The 27,809-nt window shown below is 43.5% G+C and overlaps 1 protein-coding gene across 2 annotated transcripts in view; it reads right to left on the reverse strand.

Moving 5' to 3' along the window:
* Positions 1–23,748: 23,748 nt before the first annotated feature.
* PLEKHH2 (pleckstrin homology, MyTH4 and FERM domain containing H2) overlaps positions 23,749–27,809 on the reverse strand; it is a 626,603-nt gene continuing 622,542 nt past the window's right edge. For both annotated transcript variants that reach the window (XM_085612785.1, XM_085612786.1), the window contains exon 29: positions 23,749–26,809. In XM_085612785.1, the coding sequence (XP_085468911.1) occupies positions 26,624–26,809 (186 nt within the window). In that variant the 3' untranslated portion in view covers positions 23,749–26,623. The remainder of the gene's footprint in view (positions 26,810–27,809) is intronic.

Consider the following 27,809-nt stretch of genomic DNA (forward strand, 5'->3'; position numbering starts at 1 on the left):
ACCCTTGGTAACGTGGCTGCGAGCAGACAGGCTTAACTTCAAAGACAGGTATGTAAAGCATTCAAAAACACCATTTCAGTAAATAATTAAGACACAACACAAAATAAAAATCCAACACCAATTTATAAAAATAGGTAATATTTTTATCTTTTAAATGACACCAAAACGAAAATATTCCACTGTAGGGAACCAGAGTTATGAATTTTTAAAGATTAGTCACTTTCTAGTGCTTAGAAACCAACAGTGCCCCTTTTAGTCATTTCGTTTTCTCTGACAGGGACACACCTTTAGAAGCGGTTCTGGAGAATGTCTCACCACTGTGCAGTGCCGCCTTCTCCAGCAGACGGGTCCAGTTAGAACTCCTTCCTGAAGTTCTGCTTGCGGGTCCCAAAGTATCCAACACACAGTCCAAGGTTCTGGAATCTCCAAGAGGGTCCTTGAAAGTGTGAAACTTCAATTCCGCAATCCACTTGAACAAAACCCTTTCAAATCCACTGGTACTCCAGGCTGGGGATTCTTTGTGGGGATGTCCAGTTGAGCTCTGTTAACCTGTAGCTTGCAGGGAGTCTACTTCTTAGTCCTTTTGTAGCAAGGTAATCCACAGGGCTGCAGTTTTCAGATGGCGCAGTTTTCAGAGGTCAGGCCTTAGAAGTCTTTGCACAGCAGAACTTTTGCAGCAGGGCACGTCTTGCTTCAGTAGTTTCAAGCAGCAGATCTGGCGGGCTCTGCCCCTCTCAGATACTTATTCACAATTCTCTGGGTCAAGCCACAGGTCACTTCTGACCAATGAAAGCAGGGTAACTCCTCATAGTTATGAGCACATCCGGCAGAGTGTGGCATTATGTTGTCCCAGAGTGCATCTTTCTTCCAAATCCATAATGGCTGATTTTCCAGCAAGGAGGCAAGAGCTGGCTAAACACACCCCCTGGGATGGCTTATTTCCATGGACTCTCCCCCTACCATCTGCACATACCTTCCTTAAGCCTAGCCCTGACTCTGGGTCAAGAGTGTCAAAATGAAACTGAAACCCAGGCCTCCCCTCTGCCTTTGAAGAGCATAGTTTACGGCTCCACCTCCTGGCCTGGCATACATTATAGACTAGCACACTGCCCTCCCAGCAGAGTGGCCCTTTATCACCTCTTCAAAGCAGCCTGGCTAATCCACTTATCTCTTACCAATCAGGGCAGACCACTGGAAGGCTGAATTTGGACTTACAAACAAGAAAGTCTTATAACTTCTTGTATGTACCCTTTAGGAGAAATTCAACAATATAATATTGTTGGATTTACTACTACCATTCTGGGAAGTCTTTGAATGGTCCGGTTAGTCCTCTCCTATCAATATTTATTCATCTTTAACTTCCTACCATGTTAACCTATGGGCCATGGGGTTTGCAATGGGGAAATGACTTGGGCCAGTCTTCTAGCACCAGGGCTTATAAAAACATATTTTATAAGTATTTCCCTAATGTCTACAGGACCCCCCACCCCCTGTGCAACTAGGGGAGACTTTAGGGGTTCTGAATCTGTAGAAATATTGGAGATTCTCCTTTTACTGTATTCCTAGCATCAAAGTCGAATTTGGACAGCAATTTACTGTTTCAAAGCAGTCCTGGCACCCAGTGCTGCTTTTAAACTGACCTCAGGCTTCAGCACTGCACACATGCTAGTGCAGAAAAAGCTGCTGGCCTCTATACTACCATACCCCAGGGTACTGGGAACCTCTAGGTAGTTTCAATCCCCTGCCCTATTATATACATCTAATGTGTTCCTTTCAGCTTGGCACTGGCCCTGGGCCTGGTTAGGCAGAGCCCAGGGTCAGTCAGAGTCAGTTACCACCAGTTCCAGTCAGCAAAAAGTTGGGGGGTGCCCAGGGCACAGGGTGACTTTGCAACACCGTCCATCATTTGTTTGTTGTAACGCTTTTCGCCCTAAGTGGGATGGGTATTCCCAGACGTGGGACCCGTGCTCACTACGCCACTGGAGTCAAGCTATCCTGGCTGATGACGGCTGATAGCCAGAAACCGGTCCTAGGATGCTTGATTCCGGTCCAGGGAAGACATGGCTTGGCAGTTCGGGCTGGACTGTTCCCATGAGGCACAGGGTCAAGACTGATTTGCATATGGCCATGTCTAAACTGGGGTGGCGTAGTGGGCAAAAGAACGATGGATTTAACCCAGATCTCTTGACTGGGGGAGAATGTCTGCATTGTCAGCATTCCGTCCATCATTTGTTTGTTGTAACGCTTTTCGCCCTAAGTGGGATGGGTATTCCCAGACGTGGGACCCGTGCTCACTACGCCACTGGAGTCAAGCTATCCTGGCTGATGACGGCTGATAGCCAGAAACCGGTCCTAGGATGCTTGATTCCGGTCCAGGGAAGACATGGCTTGGCAGTTCGGGCTGGACTGTTCCCATGAGGCACAGGGTCAAGACTGATTTGCATATGGCCATGTCTAAACTGGGGTGGCGTAGTGGGCAAAAGAACGATGGATTTAACCCAGATCTCTTGACTGGGGGAGAATGTCTGCATTGTCAGCATTCCGTCCATCATTTGTTTGTTGTAACGCTTTTCGCCCTAAGTGGGATGGGTATTCCCAGACGTGGGACCCGTGCTCACTACGCCACTGGAGTCAAGCTATCCTGGCTGATGACGGCTGATAGCCAGAAACCGGTCCTAGGATGCTTGATTCCGGTCCAGGGAAGACATGGCCTGGCAGTTCGGGCTGGACTGTTCCCATGAGGCACAGGGTCAAGACTGATTTGCATATGGCCATGTCTAAACTGGGGTGGCGTAGTGGGCAAAAGAATGATGGATTTAACCCAGATCTCTTGACTGGGGGAGAATGTCTGCATTGTCAGCATTCCGTCCATCATTTGTTTGTTGTAATGCTTTTCGCCCTAAGTGGGATGGGTATTCACAGACGTGGGACCCGTGCTCACTACGCCACTGGAGTCAAGCTATCCTGGCTGATGACGGCTGATAGCCAGAAACCGGTCCTAGGATGCTTGATTCCGGTCCAGGGAAGACATGGCTTGGCAGTTCAGGCTGGACTGTTCCCATGAGGCACAGGGTCAAGACTGATTTGCATATGGCCATGTCTAAACTGGGGTGGCGTAGTGGGCAAAAGAACGATGGATTTAACCCAGATCTCTTGACTGGGGGAGAATGTCTGCATTGTCAGCATTCCGTCCATCATTTGTTTGTTGTAACGCTTTTCGCCCTAAGTGGGATGGGTATTCCCAGACGTGGGACCCGTGCTCACTACGCCACTGGAGTCAAGCTATCCTGGCTGATGACGGCTGATAGCCAGAAACCGGTCCTAGGATGCTTGATTCCGGTCCAGGGAAGACATGGCTTGGCAGTTCGGGCTGGACTGTTCCCATGAGGCACAGGGTCAAGACTGATTTGCATATGGCCATGTCTAAACTGGGGTGGCGTAGTGGGCAAAAGAACGATGGATTTAACCCAGATCTCTTGACTGGGGGAGAATGTCTGCATTGTCAGCATTCCGTCCATCATTTGTTTGTTGTAACGTATCTCATTATCAGTCACAATTATCTCAGGATAACCTTCACGTGCGAACACTTCCCTAAAGAAAGTGACAATCACTTGGGTTGACGCATTAGCCACAAACTTGACCTCTGGCCATTTGGAATGATAGTCAACCATGACTAACGCAAAACGAGCATTCGAGGGGAGATTATGAAATGGTCCAGAGATGTCAAAGGCCACTTTTTGCCAAGGAAAAACTGGCCACACAACCTGCTTAAGACGCGCAGATGAAGTGTGCAACATCTTATCACTGTTAATGCATTCTGGGCATTCTCTAACCGTTCTATCCACCATTTTGTCAAGGCCCGGCCACCAAAAGTTAGCTCTAAATAAATGCTTCATAGAAGACATACCCATGTGAGTTTGATGAGCAAGTAACAGAATTTTTTTTTGCATGGAAATAGGAGGAATGATCTTGCCTCCTTTGAAAAGTAAACCATCAGTTTCTTCTATATCTGCAGAAACACGACAAAAAGGAGCAAGATCAGCAGAAGCATTCTTTTCCTTAGGCCACCCATTTTTCACACAACCCAATATTATCTGATACAAAGGATTATCTTTCATTTCCAAAGTCCAATCACTCTCAGATAATTTTACAAAATCCTGAGACACAAAATCATTTATTGTAGCAACTATATCTATGTCTTGTTCAATCGAAGAGACACAGTCATCACTACAAGGTAATCAGGACAGAAAATCAGCAGTGACATTGTTTCTGCCCGGAACATATGCCACTTCAAAATCATACTCCTGTAAAAGAGAGGTGAGACGAGCTATACGAGCAGTGGAGTTCCAACCACCTCCTGGAGATAAAATACCAACAAGAGGCTTATGGTCAGTTCTAAGTATTAACCTACTTCCCCATACATAGTTGCGAAAATGCTCAATAGCCCAGATACATGCTAACAATTCTCTTTCAATTACCGCATACTTTCTTTCCTTCTCAGAAAGTGTCCTTGAAGCAAACGCTACACACCATTCCTACTTACCAGCACACTGGCTAAGAACTCCTCCTAGTCCATAAAGACTAGCATCTACTGTAATGATGCATTTTTTATTGACACAAAATAACCTTAAGGTGGGAGCATTGATAATCTCCTCCTTAATTTGTTTAAACGCTGCATCCTGTTTATCTTTCTAGACAAATTTGGAAGACTTCCTCATCAATTCTCTGAGAGGTTCCATTTTAGTAGCAAAATTTTGTATGAACTTGCTACAATATTCACATAACCCTGCAAAAGAAAGAAGTTTATCCTTATTGTCAGGGGCTGGTGCATTGATTATAGCATCCACCAAAGCCTTCTTCACCAGACAACGTGTGTCCTAGATATTCTACGGATTTACAGAAAAATTTACATTTACTAGCCTTGAGTGTTAATCCGTACTCACTTAACCTAGAGCACACTTCTTTAAGATGCTGATAATGTTCATCATCATTCTTTGAAAAGATCAGGATATCATCCTGAAAACATTTGACAAATGTAGAAAGATCTCTGAAAATGTGATACATAGCTCTTTGGAACACAGAAGCGGCCGAAGCTAGGCCAAAAGGAATCCTTTTAAACTGAAAAAGGCCATGAGGTGTTATGAATGCAGTGTAGTGCTTTGAATCTTCTGTGAGTTCAATCTGATGATAGGCCGACCGAAGGTCAAGAGTGGAAAACACACATGCACCATCTAACATACAAAGCATCTCATTGATATTAGGAAGAGGATGACAATCCACAACTAAATTGGTATTGAGTGCCCTTAAGTCAACACATAACCTAATACTTTTATCTGGTTTAAGAGCTAAAACAATGGGAGACACCCATTCTGAAGACTCAACCTCTTCAATAATGTCATCCTTAATAATTGTGTCCAACATATCCCTTAAATCATTTCTGATATTGATAGGAACCCCTCTTAACTTTTGTTTTACGGGAATCGAACCCAACTTAACTTTGATCCTGTGAGTGAAGCCTTTGAGTTTCCCTAAACCATCCGAAAAAACTTGAGGAAATAACTGTGAAAAATCCACAGTAGATAAAGCAAGAACCGAAACTGGTTCTTTGTCTCTGGGATTTAACAGAATGCCTAGCCTGGCTTGGTCACGCCAACCTAGCACATTAACACCTTTGAAAGTAACATATAATTTAATAGTGGTGGAATTATCCTTAAACCGAATAGGTACCTCTTTGTAACCTATAAAATCAATTTTAGACCCATCAAAGTTGAAAGCCAAAATATCCTGCTCACATAGGGAATCAATATCAACTAGATCGCCCAAGCACTGGAGGCAATACTCTTTAGTAACAATCGTCCAAGGAGATCCAGAGTCTGCCATGAGTTCCAAGTTCTTCCCCAAAATGTCAACAACACATTTAGGTGAACTAATTTTATCTGCTTCCGACATATCAAAAAAACTTTGAATTGAAACAACAACACCAGACTCCACATCTCTAAAGGAACAATCATATGGCAAATTCTCACATGCAACATAAGAAACCTTTCCTCTTCCAGTATTGGAAGGAGATGGAGTAAACTTCTTATAATCAGATTTAGGTTTAAATACATTTTTGCTCAATTTTGAAAAATGCCCAGAACGTCCACACTTATTACACTCCTTCCCTATAGCAGGACACTGCGGAAATGAAGCTAAATGCTCCGGATTGCCACATCTATAGCAATAAAGTTGTCTGGACTTACTCTCATTCTTGTGAGTAGAATAATCCTTTGGATTAACCACACTAACCTCATTGGAAGTGACAGATTTAGTATCTTTGTCAAGCGCTTTGATCCATCTATCAGATTGTTCTAGAGCTTTGGCAGTACTAATTGCCGTCTCCAAACTAGGATCACCTTAAATCCATAGTTGTTCCTGAACCTTTTTACTTTTAACATGCACTATGATTTGGTCCCTGATCATCTCATCAGTCATTAGACCAAAGTTACAATGTAAAGATAACGCACGTAGAGCAGTGAGAAATTCATCAAAACTCTCATTTTCATCCTGAACTCTAGTATAGAACTTAAACCTATTAAGTGCCACACTAGTAGTAGGTTTAAACCTTCCTTCTATACGTAAAATAGCTTCATCATACACATTGTGATCACCACCAGATCTAACTGGAGGAAGAGTTCTAAAAACCAATTGTCCTTCAGAGCCTAATGAATGAAGAAAAATGTTTTTTTTTCTTTCAGCTGACATGCGTTCACCATCGATGGTCTTTGAAAAGGTAAAAAATTCCTCCTTCCATCTAGTCCATGGAATTGGTGGTTCACCTTTATTTTGTAAAAACTTCGAAGGCGGATCAAATTGCATGTTTGAATGAGGATAAAATTGGTTCACGCTTTGTAGTTACTTGGACAAAACACAATGTGGGAAGTTATGAATTAAGAAAAAAAAAATATCATATATTAAACTCAATATTTAGCAGTAAGTCACACCTATACGTCATATATCTTGAGAAAACTAGTTAAACAGTCATGTTGTGCCCGCGTAAAAACTATTTTATAAATGAAAAAAAAATAATGTGATAACAAGGGGCAATAATTATCTAATTGCGCCTAAAATCATCTCCTCTGCTTCTCAAATTCGAACGTTGCAGTTCAAAAATACTAAAAGTTGTTATACAGCCCAAAAGGTTCACAGTCAAATGTCTTGCAGCAGTTGTTAATAACTCGCAAAATTACCTCACGCAAGCAATGCAGCATCCACTTCTAGAGAAAACAAACCATTTGAATTGAGAAGAGTAATGCCGTTAAATCCGAGTAAATATAAGTAAAATTCGCCGATATTTTAGCTTCTTTGTATGCGGTTTTACCAATATGGCCGCCGGCGTGATGACATCACACGCATCCAATCCCGGCCTTCTTCTTTTAATCACGCGTGTACGTCCCCACCACGAGCGTCTTGATAGGGTCACCAAGCAACGAAAGCCCACGTGCACCTAGATGCAAATCTTGGGACAGCTCGTCAGGAGGTATCGAGGTATCCAAGCAACCCACAGTAGAAGCTCGTGCATAGGCAGGGTGTAAAACGCGAAAATGCTCAAAAATGTCATACTTGCGATATGAAGCTCCGTCAGCGTCGGGATTTCCAACATCAGCACAAACCAGGCACCAGCAACAAGATGAGGATATTGACCGCTTCAGAAATCACCATAAACAACGTGGATCCGGATGAAGGTCTCAGCGCACCTGTGTCTCGGCAGGATTGTGGCAGATGAACCCTTCCACGACTCGTCGCCAATTTGTAATGTAGAAACATCCAGGAAACAAGGTAAATTTGAATAAATTTGCTTTATGTGCAAGAGCAGAGACACAGCACAACGAAGTACTAAATGAATACCAGTAACTGCCAATCCTGGAACATGGAACATAGATTGTACCACGCAGGTACTATGTTCCATGTTCTAGTAAATAAAGCCACACAGTATTAAGCATATCAATATTAACAAGGAACAGAATGCAACAGGGAGTCTGGTGCACGGAGGTGGGGAGAGGCTGGGGGGGTCAGAAAAGTGTTCCAACTGATTTGTGAGGTGTAAGGCGTGCAGGGAGGTGGGTCAGTCGTAAAGTCAGTCGAGGTGGAAGGAGAAGATAAGTGGGCAGGAGGGATGTCAGGAATAGGCACTAGGGGTTGGGGGGAGTGCAGTTAGGAGAGGGAGAGAGTGGCAAAAGGGGGGGCTAAGTAGGAAATTCGAATTGTGGAGGCAAGGACGTGGAAGTGGGGTTAGAGGTAGGGATAGGGGTTGGAGGGGGTTGATCGTTAGAGGGCGTGAGCGTTGGCGTGATGGCATGTGCAGTAGTGGTGTGTAAGGAAGGGTGGGACGGACCCTGTAGTGTGGGGGCCAACAAAAAGGCGTCAGGCACTTGGGAAAGGGAAGGGTTTAGTACTGGGTGAGCGAGTTGGTAGGTTAAGGTACTGAAATGGTTCTCGAAGATGTTGACATGGTAATCAGAGGCTTGGATGAGGATATTGCCAGATTAGAATATGCAAAATGTCAATTTCCCCGAGAAAGTCTGGGGATGGGGTAGTAGACAATTTGAATCCATATAGAATATTACTTGATTTGGTGATTGTAAGATGGTGGAGGAAAATGTTTTTCCATTTGGAGGGGTGTTTGGAATGTAGTTAGATTTTATGGGTGAGGAGAGACTGAGGTAGGTATCAGCTATTAACATTTCAGGGTGACATATCAGTAGTTTAAGTTTGAATTTTTTCTTTGCGTTTTTAGAAAGGTTGGAAGGGTTTAAGATGCTCCATGAGTTGGGGCCATGTCTTGTGAGAGCAGGATCAGGAGGAGTGAGGCAGGGATAAGGGGGGGGCATGATTGGGTCTTAAGATGAAGAAGAGTAGGTGGAGGGAAAGAGGGGAGAGATATAAGGAAAAAAAGATAAGAAGGAAGGGAGTAAATAAACCTGAAGGCTAAATAGTAAGAGAGACGTGGAGGCAGAAAAGTCAACACGGTGACGGAAAATCAAGGTTGAGAGGGGAGCAGGTTGAAAACATCTAATCACATAACCAATTGAATACAGTTTATTTGACAACAGTCCAGTGCCTTAACAGGGGGATTCATGACGGCATAGAAAAGGGCTCAAACTATTGGCATCAGGGGGAGATAACCAAAAGTCTACAGCAGGAGAGGAAAAAAATCATGAGAGGCAGAGTGACTTAAGTGGGAGAGAAAATATCCTGTGAGGCAAAAGAACCACCAGGGTGAGGGAAAAATCAGGTTAGAGAGCATGGCAGGGTAAAGCACCAGAATAAAAACCAATAAGTCTGAGTCCAGGTCTGGTACAATGAAGGAGGGAACTGAGACGTAGAGGCTGTGGGGTGTCTCCTGCTGTTATTTACAAGTTCAAAGAGGATTCAAAGGGAGGCACAAAGTCAGCGAGTGGAGCAGGGCAAAACACATGTATAAAAACCAAAACTACAGAGTCCAGGTCTGGTACCATCTGGGGGTGGTTGTGGGGTGAATCCTGCTGTCATTCACAAGTTCAAAGAGTACATCAACAGGGTCAGGCGTTGTCGGTGTGGGAGGTAATGGTTGAGCGGCGGCACCAAGTGAATTTAGGTTCAGGCAAATCTAAATAGTACGGGCAAATTAGGGCGCCTTAGACAGCCGGTTCTTGCCGCAAAATTAGTTACCTCACTAGGGAGAGCCAGGGGCCAAAAACATCAGGCATAAGGGCGGAGACAGCCCCTGGGGACTCAGAAAATGGACATAGGCATCTATGAGGCCAGGCGGTAATAGTCGGTTCCCAAAAGGCAAAAGCAGCGGCGTCAGATGGGCAGCAAGGAGTGAGGCAAACAGGGCACGGCCACTGGTTTCAGGGGTGCCAGGGGCAGCACCCACTCATCAAAGTAACCACAAAAATGACTAACTTACACTTACTCGCACTTTTGATCCATTCACCACCCAACCCTCTTGAACCTCAAGTTTCACTCCACCTCAGCAACCTCCCTGGATACTGGTCTCACCTTAAAGTGGTTACACCATGTTCCCCAGATAGTGTGGTGTTTATCTGGGCAAGCCCTAGTTTGCAAGCCAATTTCTGAGCTATTGCACAATAATCCATACCCATTCCGCAGTCGTGGTGCTGAGGAGGACTTCCAGTAAAGTGCAATGTGTCTCTGAGCCACCACCAATCCAATTCTAATCATTGACAATTCCAATCGGTGACTTCCCGAACTCGCTCGATACAACGAACGGAGAGCGCCCCGCAGGGCGTCTCTCCCTTGCCGATTGGACAACTGATATGATTTGCCTCATGGTTGTGCCCTCAAAGCCTTGCGGTAACTGTTGAATCTGCCTTGTCAACGACCAAAGCTTGCTCGTGTATACCTTGCATTCTTGCCACCTTCAGACATCTGGTCTGCTGGCAGCCTGGCCCAAGGTCTTTTTTGACACCTTGGTGCACACTGAGTATTTTGTTTGACTAGACTTACAATGGGGCAGCTAATATATACTTAAGCTGGGAAACTCGAGATAGGGAACCATGTTCACTTTCCTTTGCTTGTTTCGGTTCAGCCATTTTGGACTACTGTTATTATAATTGCTTGAGGGACTGTTTGTTCCGGTTCAGCCATTTTAAGGCTGCTATTATTGTAAATACTCGAAAGACTGAAGATGTCCTCACATGCCCCTCCTCATAGAAAGTGAAAGAGGACCCCCTCATAGAAAGTGAAAGAGGACTGATCGAAGAGCATCATAGTAATAGAAAGAGGACTGAGTAAACTTCTGCAGCGGCCATCTTGGCATGGGCATACGATTAACAGCCCTCTCAATCTACTCTGCTGAATATGACCTGGTAATTTCCCACTGAACTTTGGAGGGATTAACTCTATCTGATTCGATTTTAATTTGTAAATTGCCTTACTGCGGATCATTTAAGATGGGGTAAGTCATCATGGCGCTATAGCACATTCCTTAGGTAGGCCTAGCTCATAAGACAGACCTTTTGGGGTCCTCCACCCTTATATTTCACTACCCTTAACAGACCTCCTTGGTGGGAGCTTCCCCACTTTACCCAGCATGGCAGGGCCCTGCCTGACCTCCTCGGGTGACAACTACTACACCGTTGTCTATCCTCCCATTCTCTCCAAAACCGCCACTAAATCCTTCAAACACTCCATCCTGAAAAGTCATTCCGAGACCCTGGCCTCTGACCTACGATTCAGCGCTGACAAGAGCACAGTCATTAATGACCTTATCTTCTACTCCAGGGAAACATCTCTATGGCGCAAATCCTTCTCGAACCTCCTCAAGGTTCACGAAGCCAGGAAAATTCCATACAGCATTAAACTCACAATCACACTGTCGGACCTCACCATCAGCTTATACAAAAACTGCATCATCCTGATACAAGCGCCACCCAAAGACCTCAATAAATTTGCGGAGCTCTTCACCCTCCTTAAAAATATGTGTGCACGACCCTCCGCTGTGCACGCTCCCCCCGCACCATCCCCCACCCCATCCACCAAGGGTGCCTAGCCTTTCACAAACCACCCGTGCTAGGGATCACGTCACTGGTCGACCTAGCCCCACTACCATGCCACCAGCGCATGCCAACGGCTGCGTGCCTATACCACTGACCTCAGGCCTGCAAGCTCTCTCCTCTCTTATGGCTACTGAAACTCCCCCAGGGCTCACGTCTCTAGCCGACCTAGCCCTTCAACCATGCTACGAGCACATGCCAACAGAAGCGTCCCCAAACCTTTGACCTCCAGCCCACAAAATCTTCCTTCCGATATGGATACTAAAACTCCTGCATGGACTCACAACACTGGTCGACTTAGCCTCACCACCAGGCTACTAGCAGAATCGCTCCCATACCATCGGCCCCCTGCCTGCAAGAGCTTCCCTAACCCTGAGCATCCACAACTCCATTCTGGATCTAAAGAACCTTCTGCACCTCACCAAACTCTCTTTCTCGAATCTCGGGCTCTCGCAGAACTCTACCCCCCCTTTCTCCGAGCCCCTCCTTCACCCATTACCACTATCCCTGAGACACCTGCGCCCTCGCAAGCAGCCCTGCCACCTCTCGGAGGAAGAAGTTCTGGCCCTCCTCATTACCTACAAACCTACCGCTGTCATGCCTAGTCCTCTAGACCTCATGGAGGAAGAAATTGTAGACCTCCTCATCAACTGCGAATCTGCCCTGACAACCCCAAGCCCCTCAGATCTGAGTGACGAACACCCTATCCACACGGTTGCAACCAACCCCAACAGATCAGCTTCCCTCCGCAAAGGAGGAGTGGTCAATAGCAACCTAGAGCTAGTACCCATCTCTGCCCCCACCCACGACACACACTCCGACCCCCCACTATGCGGCCTCCTAATTAACTGCCGCTCAGCAGTAAAGCATGCCTCTGATGTCGCCGATCTCATACTGAGCCAAAAATCGGACTTCGCGATCTTGACTGAATCTTGGCTCAACAAATCCTCATCGTCCTGCCTCGACCTCTTAGTGCCGCCCAATTACAACATCGTAAGGCTGGACAGGCAATAAAAAAAAAAGGGGGAGGCATTGCCTGCATCTACCTCTCTAACCTCCTTGATACCGAACCTCTGGCTGATCCTACAGACTCCTGTGAATACCTTTTGATGGCACAATTCTTGAATGGTTTAGGTCCTTCCTCCAGAATCGCTCACAGAGGGTCCTAATCAACGGTAACCTATCAGCTCCCTCTCCGATCACGGTTGGAGTCCTCCAAGGATTAACTCTGTCCCCTACCCTCTTCAGTCTTTACCTTGAACCGCTCACAGAGGTGCTAATATCTCCTACCACATGTATGTCGACGACACACAGATCTACATCAAAATCTCTTCTCCTGAGGACATTCTCTCCCTGAATGAGGCCTTGAAGCCGACTCTTCACTGGCTCACCTCTAACCAGCTCAAACTTATCACAAAAAAAACGGAGTTTCTTCGCATCTCCCCACCCAAAACCAATCCAGACATCCAGGAATGGAGCAAGGCTATCACAGCGCTAAACTGCCCTCCTACCATTGTGGACTCTGCTAAATCCCTGGGAATAACCCTAGACGGCAGCTTGGCCATATCAACTCGATGGCCAAAACTGCCAGATTCCACCTGAGTTACCTAAGAAACCCGAAACCTTTCCTCGACACTCCCAACCTAAGAACGGCTATCCAGGCACTAGTCATCTCCAGACTAGAATATGCATGCTCTACTCTCGTTGATCTACCCAAGAACTCTCTGGCCCCATTGAAAGCCTGCCACAACGCCGCCGCCATACTTCTAACAGGCTCAAAGAAATTTGACCACATCTCTCCCCACCTTAAAGCTCTGAACTGGCTTCCTCTCGAGGCCAGAATCCAACTTAAGCTGGCTTGCATCACTCACAAGGCTCTATACTCCAATTCCACTGCATTTCTCACCCAGAAACTCGTGATGTCTGGAGGAGCCAGAAACTCCCGTTCTGCCAGAGACCTTTTGCTCCAGCCAGCACGCTTCCGAAAAGAAAAGAAACTACAATCGGGCCTTCTCTGGGGCCGCTCCAAGAATATGGAACTCTCTCCAGCCCACCATCAGAAGACTTTCCTCTTTGGCACGCTTTAAAAAGGAGACCAAAACGATCACAGTACAATCACCTCAGCGACTTTGTTCCACCCGCTGTTACGGCATTATCCATAGTTCTTCCGGATGATACCTTCCCGGCTCTTCTGGGCTTCCCACCCGGGAGTTGAGACTGCTTGTTCTCTTATATAATGTATCTATCTGCTTTTATCCCAAATGTATCAGGTATTTCAGACTGCTTGTTTTTCTTGTATAATGTATCTGTTATAATGAAGAACACTCTTAGACAGGTATGTTCAAGCGTCTTTATTCTGTCATCCACTCTCCGCAACTGACAGCTTGTCAACATTCCAATGTGAACTCTGACGGAGCATTCCATGAGGGAGGAGGGGGCGGGGGAGAAAGGGAAGCTACCACTGGGGGAGGAAAAGATAAGAACACCACAGAGGAAAGAACCAGGAGAAGAAAAGAGAGATTACAACAGTATCTACCTGTTTTCATCCCAATGGTATCCTCCCTTCCTAAGGGGCATATTAACAAGGGCTTTATCTCTGCTTTTTTGGATTTAAAAGCCAAAGAAGCGGAGATAAAAATATCGCCCTATCAACAACAGGGTGCTAACATGCAAAATCGCATGTTAGCACCCCTTTTCACTACGCTTCCCTTTGCATCTCTAATGAGATGCAAAGTGGGCGTTCCAGAGCAAAATAATAGGAGAAATGTTGCTTAAGGAGAAATGTCGCTAAGCGACATTTCTCCTATTATCACGCTTCATGCTAACCCTGTTAGAGACAAAAAAAGCAGCGCTAACCATGGTTAACGCTGCTTTTTTACTTCTGCTAATTTTCAGATTTAGCCATGTAATCCAATGGGAGGTGGATTACATGGCTAAATCCACCATGGGCTATCAACAAGGATATCCCTATCCTTGTAGTTTTATCACTGCATTACCAACGATAACCTCTCAAAATGCCGCTATCGCTGGATTTTTTATCACCTAGGCAGTTAGCGTTGTTAATAACGCGATAACCAGGCAATATTATCCAGCGATAGCGGGCGTTAAAAAAATTAACGATAAGCGCCCTTAGCATTAATTTTCCCTGTTCCTTGTTAATATGCCCCTTAATCTTTTGTATACCACACGTCGATCCTGTAAAGCACTCTGATGCCCTCACGGGTCTGGTTTGCGCTCTATAAAACTTTAAAATAAATAAATAAAATTGTTCCTGCCCCCATATTACCATCCCAATCCTTTAGTATGTTAAAGACTGATAGGTTAGGAATTTTTTTTAAAGGATATGCCAATGACACACTATAATATTGAATATTTGGGCCCAGTATGATTGTATGACAGGACACAACCAGACTGTCTGTATGAATGTACCTGCATCTGAGACAGTTGGGGCTTGTTGCCCTCTCCATTTTCAACATCCTATCTGGTGTGTAGCACACCTGCGGGAAATATTTGAATTTAATGAGGCACAGTTTTGTTGATAGGACTGCCTTCTGAGTTACCACTTTCAACTCCATTTACTCTTTTGTCTTCCGAGACTCAGCTCTTTCAGTATCAGCAGTGGGCTCAGGGAATTTACATCTAACAATTTCTATAGTCTAGAGACACCCTTATATTTTCATCTGCTGTAAGTTTCGACTTCAGAGGGTTCAAGTTTGGTAAGAGATTATGTTTGTCTTTATAACCCCAGAGCACATGCCTGAGTTGTAGATAATGATAAAACTGAGATCTGAGGAGCCCAAACTTCCGTGATAACTGTTCATAAGACAACATATTATTTGAAACCCTCCAGCTGTGACAACCCACTGAGTCAAGTCCCCTTCCAAAGAAGGGATTTCCTGCGTTGTGTTCATTCCAACCTATCCATTTTAGATCCTCCCTCTAACATTAAAAAAAATAAGTGTAACAAGAGGCAGTCCCAGAGATATCATACCACCATACAACATTGATAACCAATCATTTTTTTCCAAGGTCACCAATTCTAGTCTGATGGGCGAGTCACCCCTGTCCCTGAATATCCAGTTATTAATAGGGAGAAGCTGAGCTGCCTAATAGTACAATTTCATGTTAACTATACCCCACCCTCCATCATGGGATTAATGCACACATTACCCATATGCTACCCAAGGTTGGCCACCCGCCCAAAAGAAGCTCATCAAGAAAGACCACAGAGCAGGGAAAACCCCAGAGGGAGTCTACAAGGGTAATTTTTTAGTGTATAAAGTAGTTGTGAGAGTGCAACCATTTTAAACCAGGCCCCCCTCCCCATTATGTTCAAAGGGAGTCTTTTCCATCTGGCCATATGTGCTGTGATCTTTTCTAGCAACTGGGCTATATTAAGAGTCCGACGGGTATCCAAATCACGGGAGATGTGTATGCCCAGATATTTAAAATGAGATGTAATGAACTGTGGCGCAGGAGCCCCAGGGGTTTTAATGTCTATTTCCCCCACTACAAACGTTATGGTTGATTTGACCCACTTGTCTCTGAGGCTAAAACCATGTGTATTTCCAGTATCTGCATCAAACACAGGGTATACTCAGCAGGCTTCTGGACTTGGGTAGGACATATTTTGCATAAAAAGAGATGCAATCCTCCAAACTATCCTCCCACCGAACATCGCAAACTTGTGCATCCCTCAGTACTCACTTTGCTAATGGTTCCATAGCTAAAATGAATAGGAGAGGGGACAATGGACATAATATTATCCCTGCCGTATACCTTGTGCTATGGGAAAGGACTGGAAGAGTACCGCATTTACTCGGACTGGAGAACAGTACAGTACTTCAATACATGCTTGAAAGTTTGGGCCAAAGTTAATTTTTTCTAGCACTTGGTGGAGAAAAGGCCACTTGACTGAGTAGAGGGCCTTCTCAAAATCCACCATCACTATGGCGGTCAGCTCTGTGATTTGTTATGCCTAGTATTACTTGCAACAGTCTCAGATAGCGTTTTATGCCCCTCTTCGTATAAAGCCATTCTAGTTTCAGTGTACTAAGGAGTCGATTACATTTATTAATATATTGGCCAAGACCTTGGTGACCATTTTGACCTCTATACTAACAATGATATCGCCATATGGAATGTGCACTCTGATGCTGACTTGTTGGGTTTGCGTATCATAGGTCATAGGGCAGCTTCCAGTTTGGAGGGCTCCTTCATGCATGGCTGTTATAAGAAAGATAAGTCTGGAAGCATTCTTCTTGATGAACGCAGAGGAAATACTTTAGGCCCAGAATCTTTCCCATGGGTATCCCCTACAGGGCCTTACCCAGTTCTTTTTCCGTATCTGGGCGATTTATAGCTGTCCTATTCTCTGTGGTTATACGGAGTATCATTAAATTCCATATCATGGGGAGTTCACTATCCAGCTATCCCGGTAGACGTGAGAGACGTAATTTATAATAGTAACTGCAAACACATTAGCAATGCTCAAAGAATGATGAAAGGTCCTACCCTCTGTGTCCCTGTTCCAGGGTATGAATCAGTTTGCAATTTCCTTATAAGATAACCATTTTAACAATTTCCCAATGTTGTCCCTGTGTTAGTATAGTGTATGTTGAGATGCAGTCCACGCCCGTTAGCCAGGTTGGTCAGCGTATGTTTTAGCTGTGTCCTGACTGCTGCCAGCTGATGGAGTGTTTCTTCATCATTAGAATTCAGATTGTGACATTCTAGTTGAGTGATGCGGTCTTCCAGAGAGAATTTTTCCCATTTTCTGTCTTGTTTCTGACCCACTAAGTGTGATTATTTACCGTATAACACCCTTTAAGGCCTCCCAAAGGGTGACCTTTGAGGCCATTGATTGCTGATTAAGCTGTAGGCATGGGTCTATCTCTTCCCTCCAGGAAGTCCGAAAAGTGAATATCTAGAACCCATGTAGCAAGTAGATTGGCCCCCACTGCTCTTTCAGGAGCCCTTCAATCTCAATTCAATAGGAGAGTGGTCTGATAGGCAGTGAGGCGAAATACAAGCTCTGGATTTCCCTGAGTCTGCACCTAGGGCGAAAAAATAGTCCAGTCTCGAGAATGATTTATGAGAGTGAGAATAAGCGTACATTTAGAAATATAGGGGGGGGGGCAAAGTTGCTATATATCAGTAAGTCCAAACGAGGAGGAACATTCTGATAATGCTGTGGTCCTCCAGTTAGTAGTAGCAACCCTGGATTCGCTCCCAGGGTCCAGAAGCATGTTGAGGTGCCCCCTACGATGGCCGTTCTATTTGGGCTCTATAACACAGTTGTGAAAGGTCCCCCAGGGTGGTGTCTATACGTTTCAGGGGGAACAGGCACTCACTATTGTCAAGGGGACCCCCTCTAAATTTCCTGTGACATTCACCAAGATACCCAGTGCATCATTGTATACCTGTTACACAGCTAACAGAAAGGATTCGAGCAGGAGGATAGCCACTCCTCTAAAGCCTCAGGTAAACCCAGAGTGGTAAACTCTATTGTAATCGTGTCTGCCCAGAAACATCCAGTTTGTGCAGAGTAGGTGAGTCTCTTCACTTTGGGGGATAGTTTTTTAACATAGCTCATGACACCCCCCTTTAAATTTTGTCATTTAAGCCACTGACATTTCAGGAGTCTATGTTATAAGTAGTGTCCCCAGTTACCACACTGAGGCATGTCGGTGTGTGGATGTCTTGCTGTAAGGTAAGAAAAACTTTCAATCCCAACTCCTTCCCTAAAACCCAGAGGCAAATGCCCCAGCCAAAGGTATTTTAAATACACCATATGCAATTTGAAAATGTACATATCTGTTTAGTATAGACCCCCAAATGGGCTCAAACAACATAAAACTGGCCTCCTGAGTTTCCAAGCCTCCAGGGTTAATCCTGCCTCAGAGCGACCGCAGCACTCCAGTCAGGATGAGATCATAATTTAATTTTACATGGTGGCAGGTTGCGTATCGTCCTCTTCACTGGACCCTGTGTTGGAAGTCCCCTCATCCTTTTTGGTTTTATGTTTCTTGGAGCTCTTCTGAGAGGCCTTCATCTTTCTCCCAGTGCACCCCAGTCATTGTTGTCCTGTTGTCCCTCCTACATTAGCAAGGTCATGGCCGCCACCTGGAGAAATTTGCAGTACTCCACTCATTCCCACGCGAACTCTGAGTTTTCCAAAAAGAAGGATTTCCCATGAAACATTTTCTTTAACTTGGCTGGGTAGAGCAGCATATATTAAATTTGCAGTGCCTGCAATTTGTGTTTGACTTCGGTGGAAGATTTGCACTGTTACTGAACTTTGGCTGTATAATCTGGAAAAATTTTAATTTGGCAGATTTGTAGCAAATGTCCAGCAGCAGCCAAGGTTTCCTGTGGTTGACAGCCCTATCCATATAATTAAAGAGTCTCACAATCATCGGATGCAGCGGTGCACCAGGAGGAGGTGTGGGTGTCAGCGCCAGGTGCTCCCTTTCGAGCACAAAGCACATTGAAAGATCTGCCTCCGAGATCGCCGATTTGAGCTATGCTGTCAGAAAAGCCTCAGGTTGCTGTCCTTCTACCCCATCGGAAATTCCCACTAGTCTCAAGTTGTTTCGACATGACCCCCCCTCTATGCCTTCAGCTGTTTTCTTTTTCCTTGTACATATTCAGTCCGTTTGGGCTTTGTGTGCTTGTTAATTTTGCCGTGTTGAGTTGTGCCCGGTCATTGACCACTGTGCCACTCTATTGATCACCCAACTTGATATTATGGTCTCAATTCCACCAATCCATGCAAGAAATCCCTCAACAGGTAAAGGCGGCGAAGGAAGCAGCCCTACTCCAAGTCATAGAACCAATTTTGAGCGCCTGACTCTCCCCCTGGATTTCAGTGTGCTGGCTAGAACTGGAGCCATTGAGATGATCCAGGTAGCATACTCTGGGAGCACCATGAACAGGACTGTAGGGCCAATGGGGCACATCCATCAAAGGTTTTTGCAAGCGCAAACGGTGCGATTCGCAAAAATCTGCCGTTTGCGCCCGCAAAAAGGCCTTTTGCGATGCATTAAAGTGTAAGGCACTCGCAATTTAAGAAATCGCAATTTATTGCAATTTCTTAAATGCAATGCTAGAAGCACTTAGAAATAGCGAATTCGCTCTTTGGGGTACCAAATACAGAGAAATTAATCTGGTCTGTATTTTGCAAAAACCTTGGAAAATGCACTTTAGTGCATTTTTCAAGGTTTCAGGATACACCCTTTGGGCATGTGTGTGCGCAACATACGTGCACATCACAACTTCAGGGGTGCAACAGGGTGTTATTTTGACACTTTTGAACCCTTGAAATTGCATGCGCAATTTGCGAGTGCCTATTGGTACTCGCAAATTGTGCATGCAATTTCCCATTTACTCCTATGGGCCTGTAAGCCCATAGGAATGAATGGGAAGCCATTGCTTAATTTTAATAGGGATTCCTACATGCATAGGCTTTTGAGAGTCCTTAATTGTGATTTCTTGAAAATTGCAATTAAACTCGGAAAAGCTTTTCTTGATGCATGTGCCTGAGTGTCCTCAGTTCGAGAATGCAACCCAGGATGGGAGGGGGATGACCCCATTTGATGATTATAGGGCAGTCACTTCGCCCCACTTATTACATCTCTGTAGCCCTTGTCTCCCCAGGCCTCAGCACAGCCATGTGGCATGGTCCCTTCATACCAAAAAGAAAGTAAATCTCCTTGGGGGTTTCACCTTGCCCAGTGATGCTGAGTGCAGCTCGTTCATCAGTTGGGTGCCCCAGCAGCACGCCATCAGAGGCCCCCCACCAGGGCAGGGACTTCCTAGTTCCACGCAGGGGTTCCCACGGAGGCCCATGCCTCCCCAACATAGACCTCACCTTCACTGGTGTTGCACCCGGTCAGTGGCCCAATTTGCCCTGACAGGATCCTCTCGGTCCGGGAGGGGACTACATTCTCCACTGGCAGCCACTCACCTCCACGATTGCTGGCTCCCCGCTGCTGGCCCAATGTGTCTTCTCTGGTCACGACCAGGCCATACCGCAGCACTGCCATCTTCAGCAGCAGTGGCTTCTCGATATCGTTGCTCTGTCTTCATCAGCTAGGATGCACACTGGAGGACTGCAGGGAGGGGGTTAAGGTAGTATGTTGCAGGAATTATTTTGGTTTGGTGGCACCAACACGAAACTGAACTAAATTGTGACGCCATCTTTGCCGTCCAGCAACGGCCCGCAGACCTCCTTTATTATAAACACTGCTAAACTACCATGCGTATATACCAATTTTGTAATTGTAATAAAACCTTTAATAAGTTTTGTTCATCACAAGACCTCGGTCCGTAAATCACATCAAACTTCCCAAATGTTTATTAGCAACACATCTGTTTCAATGAATACTCTAATAACTAGACACATATGTCCAGGGATTAAGTTATTAATACTAAGGATATATCACCATAATCAAAGTATTTGATTGAATTGTACTGTTGCATGTGTTAACAGTGATATATGTGAAATCGACTACGCTCACAAATTGTGGATCCAGAGCGAAAGGTACAATCTACCATTAATGTTGGAAAATAATCTAATTAGAGCTTTTAATATAACCTAAAGAGTAATGTATATCGTTAGGAAGGGCTTGATTTGTTTACATCATTTAACAAACAACATTGGCCCTCATTAAGAGTGGCCTTTTAATTCTGAAGGGACCCGTAACATGACTCCCCGGCCCCATCGGAATCATGAGCTCCACGACGCTTTTGCAAATTTGCAAATCTATTTACTTTCACATGGAGATATCAGCTGAAGTAGTTGAAATCTCATTGTCAAAATCGGGGGAGGAGGAAGTCCTTGAGAAATCAGAACCAGAATTTTGGACTTCCCTGCTAATTCCCCATTTTTAAGGGGAGCCTTACAGCCCCTGCATCTGATCTCTGAGAAAAACTAACTTGCAGAATACCAATTTTGAGAACACATTTCACCTATACTGTTTCCTTGTAACTTCCAGCACAAGCATTGGCAAAGTGAATAGGTCGTGCTTTGTTTGTCTAATGGCATTGCAATTCTTTTTGCAAATAGAGTACAGCATCAGCTAAAAAAAATAAAAAAGATAAAGGTGCAATGATGCAGTTGCTGCTTCTCGCCTCAGCAGTCCGTAGGCGTTCACATGGGTGATAACCATTTGTGTTTGTTTTTAATTTCCAATCTAAGATGGCTAATACCACTTACATAGGTATTTGTTGTTGTTTTTAAAACACAATTGTAATTGTGTGAAACAGATTTTCATATAGCAGAACGCCCTAGCAATAAATGGCAGCTGCTGGGCCCTTCGAAAAGTAAAAAAATAAATATAGGACTGTGGCAGGTGGCGAGACAAGTAGGGGACAGGTGAGATTAAGCAACAGGAAGTCTGCGTGATGATGTAGTAGGGGCGCAGGTGGGGTGAAGCAACAGGAAATTGGCTGGTGTAAGGGAGCAGCAGAGGCACACAAAAGCACTTTAGACCTTGCAAGGATGGTGCCAGTGTAGGGAGGAGACGCTTTGACGAGCAGCGATTAGTTCAGACCATAGTAGGACCCCGATAAGTGGTGACGGTATCCCACTATACATGGCAGACAATTGCAGTTGATGTGCATTAGTCAGATGAAATTGGTCCAGATGAGACTCCTCCCCACAGTTGCTTTCTCGTTAAATCTTACATGGAGATATTGGATATAAACAGATGTGAACTCCTTTTGCGGCTGATAAATATTTTTGTACAGTGACTTATATATATATATGTTCAATACTTGAGCACTGCATCGTCTGTACTATCATCACACTTTATATATTGCATTGAGGCCCTATAATTCATATTAAGAGGATAAAAGAGAAAAGTGTCATGTACATTATTGTTATTATTCAATAAAAAGTGAATGATTGAATGTTGTCGCATACCACTGATTCATATGAGAGGTATTGTGCGAATGAGTTCCATGGAACAACTGTTGTATTTTAGTATGAGTACTCTGGTCCTCGTGGGCAGGTAGGGTTATCCTTGGTTTGTTGACACGCAAAAGCACTTTAAGCAATGTGGAGCGTCCTTCACGAAAAAATTACAAGTAACGCAAGGGGAAGGGAAGCAATGGAAGTGCATGTAGATTGGGCTGGTGAAAGGGAAGCAACGGGTAGCGCGAATATTTGAGGGGGCCAGTAGCATGACAGAGGCGGTAGCAAGGAAACATATATTAGTTCTCATAGAGTGCTCAATGAAAAAGAAAAGTAGTTCCCTAAATGTAAGCAGTGGAAAGATACAAGTTAGCCAGTCAAAAGAATGGTAAAGAGGATTGTTCCAGGGGAAGGACGAACACAAGATGAAGAAGGCAAGCCAAATCAATAATGGTGATTTGTTACTTCTATGTGTGCTGAGAAGTAGCTAATCATGATTATTTAATGATTGTTTATGTGCAGAAAGGGACACCTTCATGTACATAAACTATCATTAATGGCGTTTTGCTCTTTCTATATGTGCTGCAGCACACATAGAAAAAGCAAAAGTGGGGAGAAACATAGGTATTTCTCCTTGTTGCGCCATTCTAACTCCTGCTATTGCATGGTGTTCGTTTTTGACGCTGCCTCAGATTTAAAGATCCATGTAAATCTGGGGCAGCATCAAAAAGCAAAGGGTGTTGCGGTGGAACGCCCACAGCAACACATCTTTGCATGCCCCTGTAACACAGATACCTGCATGAAAGGGTACCATAGTTACAAAGTGGCATTAAGCCACAAAAAGTGGCTTTGTATATATGGTGCAGGGCATTGCGCCACTGAAACGTCGATAAAAGTGACGTTCCTGTGGCGCATAGCCCCCCCCCCCATCTGTTATTTATTTTACAACACTCCGTTGTAATTGAAGACAGATTTGCGCTATTGAAATAATTGTATAAATAAATAATTTCACTGTACCAACTAAAAAAAAAGTGTGATATCAGAAACAAAAAAATACACTTCAACAAAAAGAAACTCGTACAAAAGAATACAATGTAATGGAAAAAAGCGCTGTTGGGGAACCGTAATCCTTCCGTATGAGTGATGAGGACTGGCAGCCCAATTGTTTGTTTGCTTTCCTTTGTATGTGACAGCACATGTATGACCAGATGAATTCAACAATAAATGAGTGCTAAAATGAATGAAAAAGGTTAATCTTAAATTATTTTATTTTATACTTGAAATCTTGACATGATATGAAAAAAATAACATTATATCATCGTATTCATTATTGTACTCGGAAATCTGTTCTCCAGGAACAGGCAGATGCACATAAATTTCTTTTTATAGAGGCCATCAGCTGTAAAAAAACACATTGTGAAATATTACAATTCTTAGAAATGTGTAAATCTTCACTACACCATAATCGTATGCCTTTAACAGATCATTAAAAAGATACATTTAAACCACAACCAACCCACTTCTCTGTATTTGCTGTCTATGGTGATGTACAATTGTTTGTTGTGTGCTTACATCTGCAATGTGTGCACATCATTAGCAGTGTCTGCTTTTACTTTCATGTTTAGGCATTATTCTGGATAAACTCTTTTGGAACAAATCATTTTTATTATTATCCAAACCATTTTTGGGCTAAATCAAGTTCTATAGTTTATATAAACACAATACAATGTGTTACAGCCAAATGAATAAATACAAATATACTACATGAATTAAATATGCTATGTGCACTGATGTATGATTAGCACTACATGTGGCATTGCGTTGCAGTAGTTATATTGCATACACTGTAATTACCATTTATGTCTCTGCAGGGTATAAAAGCACCTACTTCAGATTTTAATGCAGGTAGCCACAGGGCTCAAACCTATTTAAAAGAAAGTAGCATAGGCCTTTGAAAGTGTTGTCCCTTTCCACAGGGAAATGATTGTTAATGGTTGCAATACTGTAGTTGTACCAAAATCATGTTCCTAATTTTAGAGGGCCTGCTTCAGTGGAGATTAAGGAGGCTTTTCAAATGCTTTTATATTAAAGTTAGTAACCAATATTATCCCTGTTAGTAGCTTGAATTTCAAATCACTTTCACAATCACTGTGAGCTGCTGGTAAATCTGTGAAAAGTAACCTGGGTGAGTCCAAACCAAGACATATACGAGAGTATATACAAGGCTGTCAGGATAGCATTACATTGCCCGTCTTTTAAGTTAAAGATACATAACTGGTATGAGGACAGGTCTGGGGCAAGGTTAAAAACAGAATAGTGAAACCAAATGAAGGAAAAAGGGCCCAATTTTTGTTTCTCAGTATGTGGGGAGCCCTGCAGTAAGAAAATACTTTCTAAATGGAGCACTCTAAATCCTTGAACAGATAGTACAGAAAAAGTATGGACAGGTTGGGCAATAGAAGATATCGCATACTGCCACGTCTTCATGGGTTAGTCTCAACTTAAGCACCTATTGGAAGCTTTAAAAGGAGAAGATGAATGCTGCTTTCAGAGAGGTTTCAAGAGCATTCTAAAGTATGAGCCCATTTACTTGCAGGGATTTATTGAAATGTCTGATCTGTTTGGACGTTTGGTGGCAGATTGGCATGATGGTACGACTTTCCAGTAATATGGTTCAGAATTTAGACTTGAACAGATAATGGATATGTTACATTCATAGCTAGAAAAGGAACTCGTGTATTGGGTATTGAATTCCACCATTCAATCACTGTTGAAAACAAAAGAAGGCGATATATTGATAACCATAAACAAATGCAAACATTGTCTGTTCTGGATTTAAGCAAGTGCCATGTGTCCTAGTTTAACGTGTGCAACACACTGAGCAGATACTGAACCAGTTTCAGTGCAGGCAAAAGCCTTTATTAGGAGACAGTGACTGATGCGGATAAGATACTAACAAGAAGCCAGCATTCCTTTGACTCCCTTACAATGCAAACGATCTACTGTCTTCTACATTATGTCTTCAAATCTTATTTATGTTTTGAAAACAATACAATGTTTTTTATTAAGTAATGGCCTCTTGAATGTTTCCAAGTTTAATTTGGTAGTTTCTTGTGCATCAACTGGCCCTGAATCTAATAATGTGGCAGTTTTATGCATCAGCTGTCGCTGAAATTCCATGTCGCTTCCAGAGACCCTGCAGAATTCAGTCTTAGACACCCAGAGAAAAATACAAATTACATTTATAATTTACATTAAGACATGTAGCTATATCAACATAGTTGCAACGTAGGCTTTGCAATCACAACAGTTAAAGTGCTAAGCATAATACAAAACCCTTAGGGAACTAATCAAATGGATTTCTTCTCGATCAGGCAAACTAACAGGCTTCACTGAGCCCAAAATCCTTCTTTTTGTTCTTACAAATGAGAAAATCGCATATTCAGTCCAGTTAAATTTAAAGTTGACTTATTTAGTTGATTTCGTTTTCACATTGAAGGTGTTCAACACTTCATTAATAAATAACATACGAACAGTCAAGAGAAGTTGGGAATTTTTGTTTGAGGCACACAGATCCCAGAAAAATATTGATGTCAAGGTTATGGTAATACTTCATATGTATTTTTATTCGCATTTTCCATCTTGGAGTTGTTTTTAACAAATCACTTGTGTATCTGAAAAGCTTGTGCTCTGTGTTCCCACAATCATGCTCTTGTTCTATTTAACAACCTTTGTTTATGTCTGTGTGCTGTGCCCAGTCGAGCTATATTGTATTCACCATTGCTTTCTATGTGTTTAATGTTTGAATTACACATCGGAAAAAGCTGAGGCATAAGCTGAGTGAATTCTTCTTTACGTATATTGCGATGGGTTGCAGCAATCTTAGTGTTCTTCTTTTAAAGTCTTTATTCGTTTTTTGTAAGGTTGCTCTTTCTAGAGAGTCCAGTCCAGGTAGTACTTGGGTTTCGCCTGGCTATACTGTTTCCCTCCCCAGTGGAACCAGATGTCCTGCTCACTGGGGTGGTTGGTTTTGGTTGCTTCCAGTGATAGCTCTAGAATCTGTCTTAGGACGAGAGTGAATAAGTCAAGTGAATGAAATAAGCCTTTTACATCCATCACTTGTCCTCTATGAGGGGTTGCACAATAAGGCAGGTGACATCTCACTTTATAGAAGGGTAGGGCCTTTTGTTGGTCGGTTGCTCGATAATAGTGGCTGACTTCCTCCCTGTTTGGACTTTTGCTCTTCTGTCCGAGATGAGAGAAGTGCTGGAGCAGACAGATGATGGGCAGCTCCCTTCTGCTGATGAAACGTGTTAATGTAGCTCGCAATTAGCAGCGTGATTTCCAATATCTATTAAAACAAACATAACTTTCTTACTTTGGTAATATTGATAGTCAAAATGCTGTCAAGAAGTCAACACATTTCTGTTCTTTAAGACATGCTAGTAGTACAAGTGATAAATGTACTAAATTAACACACAAATTAAAAAAACACGTTGTACAACCTGAGCAACAAATTAGAACACTGCAGACTTCAAATTCAGTTATCTGAAGCCAGGAATGAGCCAAATGGATAGAAAATTGGGGGTCATTCGAACAAAGAGATTTAATAAAACATATTTAAGCAGGGAATAACAGATTCAAAAGAATTATTAAAATGAGGACCCTTTTATAAAACAATTATCAACATAGACATATGATACCTGGAGACGGTTAGGACAAAATTACCAGGTCCACAGCAGGTTTGGAAGCAATGCTTGGCCTTCAACTAGACCCAGCACACAACCTTCTACAGGAGGCCAACACGATCTGTTGTCAGGCTTCCGCTATGCGCAGCGGGTGTTAGACACATTCATCTGGATGTTTAGTGTAGGACTGACAAGGACCTGAGAGGACTGAGGAACCCTGGTGAGGATGATATTTCTAAACTCTATTAGAAATATAACTAGCACATGCATACCAGTGACAGTGTTTGATATTTTTTAAGGAGTGCAGTTGAAGATTAGCTGATTCTGTTTATGTCTGAAATGAGTGACAATGTAAGATCAGATGTAAATCCCAACAATGTTACTAGTTGGGTTAGTAAAGGAGCACAGCCACTCATTTTGAGTTCATCAGTCAGTATTGGGTTGGGTTTTTTCTCACTCTTTATGGACAATGAGAAGGAATTCTGCTGTCAAAAGCTTAAATTCCAACAAAAAATTGTCTAACATCCTGACTTGAAGTCTGGCAAGGAATGAGTTTTTCCTTTAAATTACAATCTTTGAACAGCTAAATGGTACATGTGCGCACAAAGTTTAATAATGGAACCGTGGGTGATCCTTCTAACAAAAAGGAATGTATTTTTAGAT

Source organism: Triturus cristatus, chromosome 6, assembly GCF_964204655.1.
Source record: "Triturus cristatus chromosome 6, aTriCri1.1, whole genome shotgun sequence".
Taxonomy (NCBI): domain Eukaryota; kingdom Metazoa; phylum Chordata; class Amphibia; order Caudata; family Salamandridae; genus Triturus; species Triturus cristatus.